Source organism: Diabrotica virgifera, chromosome 3, assembly GCF_917563875.1.
Source record: "Diabrotica virgifera virgifera chromosome 3, PGI_DIABVI_V3a".
NCBI lineage: Eukaryota > Metazoa > Arthropoda > Insecta > Coleoptera > Chrysomelidae > Diabrotica > Diabrotica virgifera.
The window spans coordinates 127,268,438-127,284,338 of NC_065445.1; the positions used below are offsets into that span (position 1 = coordinate 127,268,438).

The 15,901-nt window shown below is 31.9% G+C and overlaps 1 protein-coding gene across 2 annotated transcripts in view; it reads right to left on the reverse strand.

Annotated features, from left to right (window-relative positions):
• LOC114333236 (regulator of G-protein signaling 9) overlaps nt 1-15,901 on the reverse strand; it is a 578,543-nt gene that overhangs the window by 292,863 nt on the left and 269,779 nt on the right. For both annotated transcript variants that reach the window (XM_050645501.1, XM_050645500.1), the window contains exon 4: nt 10,448-10,498. In XM_050645501.1, the coding sequence (XP_050501458.1) occupies nt 10,448-10,498 (51 nt within the window). The remainder of the gene's footprint in view (nt 1-10,447; nt 10,499-15,901) is intronic.

Here is a 15,901-nt window from a genome sequence, read left to right on the forward strand (position 1 = left end):
CAATTTTGTGAGTTAATACAGTTAATAGTTTAGCTCTGAGGTACAGAGATGTTATGTGTTTTCTGTATTGCTATAATATGGCTGTAAAAGTTGGACAATGGGCTCTAAAACAGAAAAGAGAATAGATGCCTTTGAGATGTATATATGCAGACGGCTGCTGAGAATTCCGAGAATGTTGACTCCATCAATCTCCTTAATAGAGAAAAGAGATTAAACACGTCAATAACATAAGTTTATAAAATACGTCCACCGGAATAATAGCCATTTCCTATATTATTACAATGGCACTACGTATCAATGGTGTTACACATCGACGTACATTTCATTTGATGTTTTGATTTAACTTGTTTGAAAATGAATCATGACGTTTAGGCAAAGATAAAATGGAACAACTATAGTAAACTTTTAATTATCATGTTCAAATTTAGTTGTACATAGTTTGAATCAAACTCAAAAAATATATGAAAATTAGGCGTTTCTATGCTTTTGTTTTATACTTTTAAGGTGGTCTTGACTACATAAAATCAAAAGTATAGTATAGGCCTTTTCATTCACAGTCATTTGTTTCGAGCTTCTGTCATGTGTCACATAATATTAATATATCTGCGTCATACGTTATTGGTATATACCATGATACAAACCAAAGACGTATGACGTAGATATATTAATATTATATGACATATGACAGAAGCTCCAAACAAATGACAATCGATGAAAAGCCCTATACGGTTGAACTGGTATTGAAGTAGATATCTCAATCAAGGTACGATATTAAAAAAACCAAAGTGACTAATGATATCAGAAAAATGGTAAATCTGATAACGTTACAAACAACAAAATCTCCATATTATGGTATATTGATTTTTGTATAATTTGGGCCATTTATTTAAAAATAATTAGTCATTTCCAGACCTTTGGTCTGCTCTTTATATCCAATCAAAGGGTTTCAATATTATGTACTTATGAATATTGTCATATATATTGTCAGAATTAGAAAGGAAGAATTTTGTTCGTAAGTTTTTCATTAAGAATTGTTTCTGCATATTTGTGGAACATGGATAGTTTATATAAGATACCGGAATGCCTGCTTTCCAGAATATGAAGTGCATATGTTGAGACTTTATTTCTTGGTTAAAATGGTCATAGTACACTGAGCAGCAAAATTATCGCACCACCTTAAAAATTGGACTTTTTTGATGTCTCGAATTTTATAAACCTGTTGTCCGATTTGAGTGATTTATTTAGTATACTATAGCCTTATTCTTTAAGAATATCGATGTAGTAACAGTGTTGTTCTAAAGCTATTTCCTTGTGGCATTTTTATGATTAACTATTTAGATGGGAAATAAGCCACAATTAAATTTAAAAAATAATTTTATTAACGTTTCGAAGCCCAAATCGGGTTTCGTTGTCAAAATAGAAAATACTACTAAAATAAACAAAAATGTTGTTGCTAAGTAAAAAAATTTTTCTAATAATTTATTTAATCTGACTCATTTATATTGGCAATTCAAAGTGTTTCAGAATTCAGAATATTTATGAGTTGCGTTCCTGGGACGACTTTACTAAAAGAGAGTTCATTCGATTACATGAAATCAATCCCAACTCAAGAATATCCGTCACAAAAAAATCATAGCATGTGATCTGTCTTTAAAAAGACAACCAAATATGTCAACACGCATGGGATAATGAACATAGAGTTCAGTGGAGACATTAAAGTATAGTCCTAAAAGAATCAAATAGTAAAAAGAGAAAAATCGAAGAAGCGGCTCTAATTATGCAAAATGAAACCAATTGTGTCGCAAATTCCTCGGTAGAATGCAGTAGGATGTGGTTACTCATACTGAAAGAGGAAGTCAATAGAAAGAAAATACCACGATTAGTAGGTCAATAACATATCGAGTTACATTTTAGTACAAATTTTATATTTTAGTAATACTTATTGTATATCTATGTATTATTAATATTATTTATCATTTAAACATATTAAAGTCAGAATTTGGTATTAGTTTATTGAAAGTAAATTAAATGTAAGACCAAATACTCCCGATGTCGGGATAGGATCACGAGGTTTTTTCGTGGTTTCCCCTCGTGATTTACTATGGAATATCTAACGCGAGAATTTTACTGCCATCGTTGCATTTGATTGTCTTTTTAAAGACAGATCACATGCTATGATTTTTTGTGACGGATATTCTTGAGTTGGGATTGATTTCATGTAATCGAATGAACTATCTTTTAGTAAAGTCGTCCCAGGAACGCAATTCATAAAGATTGGCGATATCATTTTAAGGTCTTCTACTTTAAAATGTATAATATACGTCTGAATTGCCAATATAAATGAGTCAGATTAAATTAATTATTAGAAGAATTTTTTTACTTAGGAACAACATTTTTGTTTATTTTAGTAGTATTTTGTATTTTGACAACGAAACTCGATTTGGGCTTCGAAACGTTAATAAAATTATTTTTTCAATTAATTTGTGGCTTATTAGACAGCTAAATTTCATTGTATACCGTGTGTAACAATCATGCTGTGTTTTGTCCTCAAAGTTCGGAACACCTTGTAGAATATTCTTGAAGAATATGCATATAAAAACTGTTGACATTAATCTAAATTTTAGCCTTAGACTTTATTAACATTCTGTTTTTTTTTATTCATTTACTTACCTTATTTAAAACCTTTTAGCATGGTAGCAAAGACCTTCGCTGTGTAAGGTTACTGCTTGAACCCTCTGATCATGGGTTGACATTAACTGTTGACTTTAAGACTAAATTTTAGCCTTAGACTTTATTAACATTCTGTTTTTTTTTTATTCATTTACTTACCTTATTTAAAACCTTTTAGCATGGTAGCAAAGACCTTCGCTGTGTAAGGTTACTGCTTGAACCCTCTGATCATGGGTTGACATTAACTGTTGACTTTAAGACTAAATTTTAGCCTTAGACTTTATTAACATTCTGTTTTTTTTATTCATTTACTTACCTTATTTAAAACCTTTTAGCATGGTAGCAAAGACCTTCGCTGTGTAAGGTTACTGCTTGAACCCTCTGATCATGGGTTGACATTAACTGTTGACTGTAAGACTAAATTTTAGCCTTAGACTTTATTAACATTCTGTTTTTTTTATTCATTTACTTACCTTATTTAAAACCTTTTAGCATGGTAGCAAAGACCTTCGCTGTGTAAGGTTACTGCTTGAACCATCTGATCATGGGTTGACATTAACTGTTGACTTTAAGACTAAATTTTAGCCTTAGACTTTATTAACATTCTGTTTTTTTTTATTCATTTACTTACCTTATTTAAAACCTTTTAGCATGGTAGCAAAGACCTTCGCTGTGTAAGGTTACTGCTTGAACCCTCTGATCATGGGTCAAATTCCTTGTAGCACGTTCCATTTCCACCAAACAATAAAAAAAATTACGGACTTAATGGAAACTTTAAATAATATATCAATCACAACAATCAACAAGCGACACACTTTTTGTTTGTTAAGAATTTGGCATCTATCAAATTGTTAATTTATCATGGTCCAGGGCGGATCTGTTTTGAGATGGACGTTGAGTTGAGAGGTGACTCTAATTTTTTGCAGAAATTGCTTGGAAGTAACCCATATAATAATAATTGAGTTATTCTTCCACGCAAAATGGTTCGGAACATTGTTTAAATAATCAAAATGTCAAAAAATGAAGGAAAAATGCCATTTTTTTCTTCGTTTTTTGATTATAACTTTAAAAGTATTTACTTTCGAGAAAAGTTGCACTAAAATAAAAGTTGCGTAATTAAATCTCCTACAACATTATATTGACTAAACATTTTTAAAATTGTTACCCTTGTTGCAAAATATATGCAAAAATGTTGCAAAAATATTGCGAAAAAAAAACATAAAAAAACAATTATTCGCATTTTACGTTTTTCAAACATTTCTGCTAAACTTATGCCCTTTATATTTCACCCAGAAAAACTTTATGATATGATAAAACAATACTGTAAATTTAGTTAAGATATGATTAACAGATTTTGCAAAATAAATTTTGCAATCCAGCTTTCGCAAAAAAAATTCAGTTTTTCAAAATGTTGCAGCACTGAAAATAAAGCATACAGCATGTTGATTTTTTAACATATGAAAGAATACTGTACCTTTCATTTGCAATTCGCCAAATTAAAATCGGTTAACTACCACGGCGCAGGAATTTTTTTAAATAAACATTAATTTTTGAGACGCCACTGTATTGATAAACATTGCAAATTATTTGCTCCGCTATTTTCTCCGTATTTCGGATAGTAACGAGCTTTTTAATTTACAAAAGTGTTTTAGGGAAAAAGTTAATATTAATACTTAACAGTGAGAGTGTTAGTGAACAAATAAACCATCGAATAAGGACGAAAAGATAACAAATTGTGGGAATATAAGGTGTTGTGACATCGATTGGTAGAAATTACCCATCCGCAAGGTTGAATTGTGGGTAATTTTTGGCGCCGGTCGATAGGCAACACATTTTACACTAGACCTGTACAGTAATTTGCATACATATTCCAAAGGCCTCATTTGCGAGTATATTTAGCACCAATTGATAGACAACATATTATACATTAGACACTAGGAATTCTGGCGCTGGGTGACTGATAATCCACAAAAACAACTAAACAACTAATCGATACCCAACAAAATAAAAAGTAAACAATCAGATTTTTATCTACATAATTGTTGATAAATAAATTCACAAATTAATATAATCCTTAAAAATGGCCAGTGGTGGAGGTGGAGCAATTAAGAAGACGGGACCGGCAAGAGTGGAGTATGAAAGCAGCAGCGAAGAGAACGGGAATAAGAGAAGTAGGGATGGGTACGATGCGGAAGATTTATTCAGAAAAAGCAAGGTAACGAGGAGAACTCCGACTAAGAGTGATAACCAAAATGAACAGATGATACAAATGATGCAGACAATTATGTCAAGAAATGAAGATATGATGATTGAACTAAAAAACTTGCGCAGAGAGCAACAAGAAACCTTGGATTGCGTCAGACAGCTGGAGAAGAAGAATAAGGAGTTAGAAAAACGACTCAATGAAGCAAATGACAGAATAGAACGAATTGAGAAGGATAAAAGAAAAAAGAACATAATAATTAAAGGATTAACTCTCGATAGCAATGATAACAGGTCTACTAAACAAAAACTAGAACAGTTTATTGAAGCAAATCTGCAAATAAAGGTTAAACTGAGGGAAGGAAATAAAATTGGTGATAAATCATTTCTGGCAGAAATGGAAAATATGACGGATAAAATCTCGGTATTAAGGAACAAAAGTAAACTTAGAAACATAACAGGACAAGGAGTATATATAGAGTCTGACATGACAAAAATGGAAAGAGAGATACAGGCTATAATTAGGAAAATAGCGAAGGAGGAAAAAGATAAGGGTAATACAACAAAAATAGGGTATATGAAGCTAAATATTAATGGAAAAGATATGAAATGGGATAAGGATAATGGTAAACTGACAGAGAGCACACAGAACAGCCAGAGAGGACTCCCAAAAAACTAAAAAGGAATGCAGAAACGACTACAAAAAGTATAACGACTAAAGCAACGGACAAGTACATGAGATTGGAAAATGATAATACGAAGTATAAACAAGATAACGAGGCAAAACAAAACCATAAGGCAGAAAAGCCAAGAGATCAAAAGTCTGACTACGTAGAGAATGATGAAAAAGGTAAAGAAATGGGTGAAGAAAAAAGAAGAGTGGAAAAAGGGAAAAAAGAGAAAATAAGAATGGCAACATGGAATGTACGCGGCACCTATGAGGAAGGAGCCATGAAGGAATTAGTAAAAGAAGTAGGGAGATATAAATTGGATATTGTAGCGGTACAAGAAACAAAACAATTGAGGTCAGAAATATCGGAATTAGAAAATGTGGTTTTTTTCAAAAGTGGAGGAGCAGATAGGATGTTGGGAACAGGTTTTATTATAAGAAAAGGTCTAAAAGAAAAGATTATGAGTTTTAATCCCATATCGGAGAGGATGTGTTATATACGAATAAAAGGGGAAAAAAGAAATATAAGCATTTTAAATGTACACGCCCCTACCGAAGAAAAAGATGAAGAGATAAAAGACATATATTATGAAAAAATGGAGATGGAATATGAAAAGATACCGAAACATGACGTCAAAATTATAATGGGAGATGTAAATGCAAAAGTGGGGAAAGAGGCAATCTACAGAAATACAGTAGGAAAGCATAGCAAACACGACGAGTCAAATGACAACGGACAGAGACTGATAAGTTTTGCAATGGAAAAAAATATGGTGGTAAGAAGTACACAGCTACAGCGGAAAGAGATACATAAGGGTACGTGGACATCTCCGGACGGAAAAACCGTTAACCAAATTGATCATGTAATGATAGAAAAACGACACGCGGAATTTATTACAAATGTCAGAAGTATGAGAGGAGCAGACTGCAGTTCAGACCATTTTTTAGTAAAAATTGAATGTAAAAGTAAAGTAGAAGAAAAAATAGTTGTAAAAAAGGATGCAAAAAGAACAAAATCATACGAAGTAGCTGAACTGAAAAAAGAAACAACCAGGCAAAAGTATCAAGAAGAAATAGAAAAAACGTTTTTGGAAACAAAGAATGAAGCCACAGATGTAGAAGAAAGATGGGAACAAATAAAACACATTACAAAAGAAGTAAGCAGAAAATTGATACCCAGAATTAAAAAACAGACAAGAACTAAGGAGTGGTTTGATAGGGAGTGTGCAGAGCTGTCAGAAGAGAAGAAAAAGTTAAGAATACGTATGTTGACCAACCCTAACGACAAAAACAGAGAAGAGTATAACCACGTACGAAAACAGTTAAAGAAAAGTTGCAGGAAGAAAAAGAGAGAATCCAATGAAAAAAAGTTGCAGGAGATAGAAGAAAAATTTAAAAACAATGAAATAAGATCATTTTATCAAGAGGTAAAAAAAGTAGAAAAAGGTTACCAAAGCAAAACAAGCTACATAAAGACCAGAGAAGGAGAGCTAGTAAGTGAGCCGGGAAAAGTTATGAAAGAATGGAAAATGTATTTCGAAACGTTACTAAACAGTGATGATGAAGATCAGGGAGAGGACGAAGACAGAACAGAGGGTGCAGATATAAGAATAGCCGAACCATCCAAAGACGAAGTGCAAAGAGTTGTAAGCAAATTGAAAAACAATAAAAGTCCAGGGCCAAACGAAATAAGTGCAGAAATGCTGAAAGCAGGGGGAAGAAAACTACTGGAAAAGGTGTATGAACTGATAGAACTTACATGGAAAGAAGAAAAGATGCCTGAAGAGTGGGCCAAAGCCTGGATAATCCCATTACATAAAAAAGGGGATGCAACGATGTTGCAGAATTACAGGGGTATTGCTTTGCTGGACGTGTGCTATAAGATATTTGCTAGGATTGTAAGAGAAAGATTAGAGGTATACGCAGAGAAACTAATAGGAGAATACCAAGCAGGCTTTAGAAACAATAGATCGACGACAGAGCAAATATTTAACATAAAAGAAATCCAAACAAGCTGCTACGAACATAAAATGGTTTTATATGCACTATTCATAGATTTTAAGCAGGCCTATGACAAAATTAATAGGAAAAAAATGTATGAAGCCCTACGGCAAATGGAAATACCAGAAAAGCTAATCAAGTTAATAAGAATTACCTTAAATATGACATCTAACGAAATAGTGTGGAACAGTCACAAATCGGAAGAGTTTATAGTCAAAAAAGGACTTAGACAAGGTGACCCTCTATCAACTGTGTTATTTAACCTAGTTTTGGAAACAATTGTAAGGAACAGCAGAATAGAAACACAAGAAACGGTCTACCGTAACGAACATCAATGCATGGCCTACGCCGACGACCTTACACTGCTAGCAAAAACTAATACCGAATTAAAGAAAATCATGAGAAGATTAGTCAGAGAGGCAAAAAAATTCGGCCTAGAAATAAATGAAGAAAAGACGAAGTATATGGTGCTAGGCAACACAGAAAGAGAACCTGTAGATATGCTAAAGTTAACAGCGTTCGATGGAAAAGAATATAAATTTAAACGAGTAAATCACTTTACATATCTAGGTGCCATTATAGATGAAAAAGGACACGAGCAAAACGAACTAAAGCACAGGATAGCTAAAGGTAACCGAAAGGTCGGCAGTTTAAAAAAATTATTAAAGTCAAATTACGTATCAAGAAAGACGAAAATTAGAATATACCAAACTGTAATAAGAGCAACAGTCACCTACGGATGTGAAACATGGGTACTAAACAAAACAGAAGAAGAAATGATAGAGAGATGGGAACGCAAGGTACTGAGGACTATTTTCGGGGGAAAAAATACGGCAGATGGTTGGCAAAGAAGAACTAATGAAGAATTAAGGATGCTTTACAAGGAACCAACTATAACAAGATACACAAAGGCACAAAGAATCAGGTGGGCAGGTCATGTCGAGAGGATGGATAGGTCAAGAATGCCAAAGAAGATACTATTAAGAAAACCAGTTGGGACAAGGAGACGAGGTAGACCAAGAAAAAGATGGCACGAAAAGTTTCAAGAAGATATAGGATCGATGGAAATTACAGACTGGAAAGAGAAAGCGAAAAACAGGATACAGTGGAGAAACATAGTGCAGCAATTTTTACATAGTCATTAAATCAAATTATATAATAAATATAAGACATTAGTATATATTGTTATTTGTATTATGTAAAATTGTTATTGTTAAGTTGTAAAGCCCTAGGCCTCCAAGGTCTGTAGAGCATGTTAAATAAATTAATTTTTGGTGTTACGCACAGGACAGTGGTGTTCGATTCACAAAAGTTGATTTCCACCAAAATTTCTTCCAATCTTTATCTAATATATTATCTACTCTATTCTTACTCTATACTTTGTTGTATGTTCATATTTTAATTCCACAAAAATCAAACTAATTTGATTATTGTTTGTGAAAAACTGTTTAAACAATTGCAGGTTTAAAAATAATTCACTTTTATTTTCAAAGTTAAAATATATAAAAAAGAAAGTTTTTGCTAAAAAAGTGTTACTTCAAAGGACAGAGTATGTGTTTTTATTTTGCAATAAACAAATTTATTTATTTATTTCGAAATGTACTAAAAATTGAAATTTATCAATCATTATCTAAGGTCATGGGAATGCCCAATCAGAGCGAAGGTATCCGTTGTCCTGCGCGTAGCACCAAAAACTAATATAATGTTTATTTAAAAAAATTCCTAGCGCCGTGGTAGTTAACTGATTTTAATTTTGCGAATTGCAGATGAAAGGTACAGTATTCTTTTATATGTAAAAATAATGAACATGCTGTCTGCTTTATTTTTAGTGCTGCAACATTTTGAATTTTTTGCAAAAGCTGGATTGCAAAATTTATTTTGCAAAATCTATTTAACCGATCTTAATGAAATTTACAGTATTGTTTTATCATATCATAAAGTTTTTCTGGGGGAAATATGAAGGTCCTATGTTTAGCATAAATGGTTGAAGAACGTAAAATGCGAATACTTGTTTTTTATGTTTTTTTCTTGAAATTATTGCTATTTTGCAGCTAGGGTGACAATTTTTAAAATTTTCAGTTAATCCTAGATTCTAGGAAATTTAATTTCGCAACTGTTATGTCGGTGCAACTTTTCTAGAAAATGAATACTTCTAAAGTTATAATCAAGAAACCAAGAAAAAAATCTAATTGTTCCTTCATTTTTTAACATTTTGATTATTTAAACAATGTTCCGGATCTTTTTGAGTGGGAGGATAACCCAAATATATAAAAATATGAGTTATTTTCAGGCAATTTCTGCAAAAAAATATGAGTCACCTCTCAACATCCAAATGTACTAATATTTTTACAGATGCGACCTGGTCTAATAGCCAACTTTAGGCTTGTTTATAAAACTAAGCAGAAAATAAGAATTTATTGATAAAAACGTGATCAACTGTTAACGAACCTAATTTTTTTTATTATCTAACATAAGTGAATGAATCAAAAAACTGTATGTTAAGAAACCCTAAGGCTACAATTTAGTTTTAATTTCAATATTTTTTATATACAAGAATATTCCACAGGATGTTCCGAACTTTAAGGAAGAAACACAGCATGATTTTTACACCCAGTATACAATAACGTTTAGCTGTCTAGCAACAATATTACTACATCGATATTCTTAAATAATGAGGCTATAATATACTAAAGAAATCCCTAAAAGCGAACAACAGGTTTAGGAAATTCGAGACATCAAAAATGTCCCATTTTTAAGGTGGTGCGTTAATTTTGCTGCTTAGTGTATATTAAAATGTTTCTCATTCAAAATTAGAGCCAGAAGGCTAACTGAACAGGTAACTTAAAAAACTGAAAGAATACAAATCTGCAAATTGTTAGTGACATTTAAAGTAAATTAACTCACCAGATTCTTCGATTCCTAGGCGCTCCATTAGCCATTCAATTAAGTCATACCCTAAAAGTAAATTTGGTTAATAAATTTTATGATTACTAGATGGTCTGATAAGTAACCACCTTTGAAATGAAAGACGTACTTCAAAAAATTCTTCTATATATTTTTAAAATGAATAACCATTTTCAATATCGTTGCAATACGAAACTACAACCGCATTATATTCTAGTTCAATCAGAGAGTGCAGCAAGCACCTCTACCGGTTTTGAAACTTATTAGTCTCTCATCAGGAGGCACATATGCTGCTCTCTCGGACCCAACCAGGACAAACACCGGCGCGGCGTGCAGTTACGGATTGCAACGAATGAAATGGCAGGGATGCCCTAGCGGCAACTGCTAGCAAAAGACTAAGTTTTCAATCTAATAGCACATAAAATAATACCAAAAATATTACTCTACATGCCAGCTCTGGTTATCTCTGGTTACACCTCCGAGGTTTCTAAATAAGTTGTTCTACTGAATAATCGGTAGACGGGACATCACTTTTGGGAATTTCCCAATTGACACAACGCAATACAATGTATTTAGCGGTATTTCCCACGGTTCTTAGACATTACTACGGTTGCCTAGATCGACTAACCAATGAACATTAAGGGTGCGATTACGTCACGAGAGTGTACTGTCATTTAAATCGTAATATGATTTTTTTCGAATCCTGAGAAAACTAAGTATTTTAGAAAAATTTAAACGCAGGATGAAAGAATACATTATTACCGAGGGCGGAAAGCCCCTTAGAATAAACAAGCAGTTTCTATTGAATGAAATATTTTAAATTAAATATCACACTTCTCTTTTATTTTCAGCCCTGTAACCTATTAAAATAAACATTATAGAAGATTTCAGGGACTTTCGGCCCTCGGTAATAATGTAGTCTTTCATTCTGAGTTTAAATTTTCCAAAAATATTTATTAGTTTTCTCATGATTCGAAAAAAATGAATACAATTAAAACACATTGAGAATTTTGCCTGCGTCAAAATTTTGCATTAACTCAATGTAAAATTCTAAACTGTTGAATTCCAGCTTCCCTAATTATTTTACATCAAAAGACATTAGAAACTATTTGTAGATGATTGAAATTTGTATTCAAAACAACTGTTAAAGTTGGTCTACGAATTAAACATACCTATTCCAAAATTTTGTAAAAATGTAATACATTTCAGTTTTTCAGCCCAAAATTAGGCCGCACACAATGCAATAATGTTCACATTTTTGAACTCTCAATACTTTTATTTTATCATTTATTGTTTAAAAACAATACAGATGATAAGATACCCTCAGCTGCGGAGAAAGTATTAATAATAAAGATTCTTTATTCAGTCAATGGTGTGAGCACTGTCAGTTAAATAGTAACGTGTGTCCTAACTTTTACATGCATACCAAATGGCAAATGTATCATATTTTTCAAAATTTTGGAATGCATTTAAAGCGTAGAACAATTTTAACTTTTGATTTTAATACAGATTTTAATTCTCTACAAGTATTCTCTCATGACTTTTGATGTAAAATAATTAGGGAAGCCGGAATTCAACAATTTAGAATTTTACATTGAGTTTCCTATGGCCCGTTTTACGATTCACAATCAGGTATAAAGATAAAATTTGTATTATTTGTCTTATTATTTAATAATAACACAAATAATACACATATATACACAATAACACACATTCAATGATCGAAAATCATTTAAAAATATGGGATTGTGTACTCTTGTGACGTAAAGTCAAAAATATGTCTCCCACCACCGTCGGTCAAGGCAACCGTAATAAAGTCTAATAACCGTGGGTATTTCTGACCAATTTTAGGGTAATTTGAAAGAGTCTGGGAAAATTTTTAAGTTCAAGTTGCTGAGAAATTTTTCGGGAGAAAAATTGGACAAAGTAAATTGCAATAGGTATAAATTTAACATTTTAGCCTATTGAGTATTGGCTATATTTTAAAAAAACAAACACCGGTTTTTAGACAGGTTTTAACAGGTTTTTTGACCGGTTGTAAACGCCAGGTTAAACCGTAAGTAAAAAAAGTCGGTATAACCAAAAACCGGCTTTTTGTCAATAACCACCATCCTTAACTAGTGCGCTCTATAATAATTCTTGTGGGCTATGTCAATTCACGTAATTTCACTTTATGATCCATTTGAACCATATCGAGGACTTTCTTTACATCTTTTGGTGTAACTGCATCGGTGAGATATCCAGTACGTAGTCGTAGTGCATCCAATGTAGATATACGGCCATTCTCTTCTTTATGTGCCGTCTTCTACCGAAGGTTGGCGACCATCAAACGATAGGTTTCTCTCTTTTGTGCCGCATGTATTATGTTCGCAGCTTCTGGTATTTGAAACCATTCTCTCAAGTTTCTTAGCCAGAATTTCTTCTTTCTGCCCAAACCTCTTCTACCTTCAATCTTCAATATTCAATCTTCTATCTTCAATCTTTAATCAAATACTTTAATCATTAACCTAAAATTTTTCGGTGTAGGATGAAAGACTGCATTAGTCTCATAATATTGGTGCAGATTTTTTTTCCTTCGCCATTTTATTCTTAGATAATAATAAACTAGAAAAGGCTTCCATTGTTTTCAGTCTGGTGGGATGTAGAATAACATTATGTTGTTTTATATGCCATTGGATTGAAAACTTAGCATTCAGATAATAATGTTTATTTAGAGAGCAAATAGTTATTTATGAAACAGTTCGTGAAGTATGCTTTTTGCGAACACACGCGATTTTTAGAGCACGAGCGACAACGGAGCGAGTGCTATACATCGCGTAAGTTCGCAAAAAGTACTTCACGCACAGTTTCATACAATATTTTATCTACGATAAACAAATAAAAAACTGTAACTCTTTGTCACTGGAATTCATTTCTATTCTACAATTTTTAGAACTTTGACATTTAAAAATCGTAACTACTTTCAAACCACAAAACTGTCAAAAATTTTGTTGTAACTGATTGCTCACATTGTCATCACCATGGCAACGCGAGAGTTAAGGATATTTGATTATATGAAAGTGTGCCAAAAAACCCATTGAAAGTGTGCGAAAAAGTAAATCCCATTTAAAATACATTGTTATTTCACGCACATTTTAACCCCTTCACGCACTGCTATGACAGTTTTCACAAACTGTCATATTATGTATAAGTTTTTAGTTTGTGAAAACTGTCATCATAGATAGCAGTGCGTGAAGGGTTTAAAGTGTGTGTGAAGTAACAATGTATTTTAAATGGGATTTACTTTTTCGCACACTTTCAGTGGGTTTTTTGGCACACTTTCATATAATCAAATATTCTTAACTTTCGCATTGTCATGGTGATGACAATATGACTTACAACAAATTTTTGACAGTTTTGTGGTTTGAAAGTAGTTAGGATTTTTAAATGTCAAAGTTCTAAAAATTGTAGAATAGAAATGATTCCAGTGACGAAGAGTTACAGTTTTTTTATTTGTTTATCGTAGATAAAATATTGTATGAAACTGTGCGTGAAGTACTTTTTGCGAACTTACGCGATGTATAGCACTCGCTCCGTTGTAGCTCGTGCTCTAAAAATCGCGTGCGTTCGCAAAAAGCATACTTCACGAACTGTTTCATAAATAACTATATTGTCCATTTGCATCATTTTTTCAAACACGTCAACTTTATGCAGCTGTCAAAAATACACTAATGGCTGCATCGAATTAAAATTTGACAGGTATGTCTAAAAAGGATTAGACTTTCTAAAATTAATATTTTTTATGAGATCGCAGTGCCTCAATCGACAAATGAAGTTACTTATCATTTTAAATTTTTTTAAAAATGAGGTTTATAAGTTTACAAAATTTGTAAACTAGTAATATTTAGATAGTTTGTAATCAAACTGTCAATACGTGTTTAAAACTAAATAACGAAATAAGTATGTATCCTAAATTAACACAGAAAACAATAATTTAATTTCACAATGGACCATGATCCATCGCTACCTATACTCACAATACAGGGTGAATGATTAGTGAGGTAAAGCTCCGTAGATCCGCTATAGTAATAGATAGCAATAAAAGTTAATAACAAAAATTGTAGCCAACTTTGAGCGTCACATTTCAAAATTAATTAGAATGTTACAGGGTGTTCGATAACACCGTGGCTGACCAAACTTATGTTTTTTTTTTAATGGAACACCCCGTATTCCATTTTATACATATTTAAAATCTTCTTAACTTCTTCATCACAAAACTATAAAACTTTGTTGTGTTATACAGGGTATTTTCAAAGTTATAACCAATTTTATATGAAAACCTTAACAAGTTCAACTCACTACAGAAATAAAAATAAGCACAACAGCAATAAATTATTCATGCCATATTTTTTTATTTATTATCAAAATTGTCAAAAATGATTGATATTGCTAATTTTCTTTACATCGAATACAGGGTGAGCCAAAACGCAAGTACATTATTTTTTCAGTAATTTTAATAGCTAATTAGCAAAATACAAGGAAGAGTTATTTACCAGCAATTTTATTATTCTAATCGAATCTTGTGATTCTATATATCAATAATATAGTTATGCAAAATCCGCAGATAGTGTGCTACTGTTTTTATAAACAAAATGGCGCCCGAAAATCGTGTTTTATTCAATTTTTGCTTTATACCTTTAAAAATTTTAACTTTACACCAAAAAAACTCAAATAAAAATTCACCGTAATTAAATTCTGCATTGAGACGTGCTTTGTCCGATTTACTTCAAAGAAAATTTTCAACGGAAAATGCTGATTTTCCAACAAAATCTTTAATTTTCAACTAAAATTTTAGATAAGTAATTATTTATCAATAATTAAATAACTTCGTAATATAAAATCTTTTTTCGTGTAGATTATAATTCCAGAAGCCGATGGAAATTGAACACACAGTTTAGCAACAATTGAATTGTTAATTAAAAATTTACGGTTGCTATAATAACCACAATAATTATAATACATAAGAATTTTTGATGATACATTACAATTTTTGTATAAAAAGACACTGTACCTATCTAGTATATTTTACAGAATTGAAATTGGACTATATAAGCGGCCTCAGGAATATTTTAAAATTATAAACAATTTTTTGGCTTATAAAAAAAGAGAATATCTCGGGAAATATTAAATTAAATTAAATTATGAAAACGGAAAAAAACCGGCAGGGCGCTTCTTTAAAAAGAAAAAACGTTTAATTGTAATGAGTGGTTCCTGAGATACAGCCGGTCAAAGGTGACCGGCATTTACGGCAAAGATATAAATAATAGGATCATAATTTTCGAACCATCACCTTTTTATTTTTGTCCTCTTTCTCCACACCAATTTTCATATCTTTAAAATACTCATAACCTATATTATAATAATAAAAACTATCGATATTACGAGTGAAAATTGCCAAAAATAGCAAAATTCCAA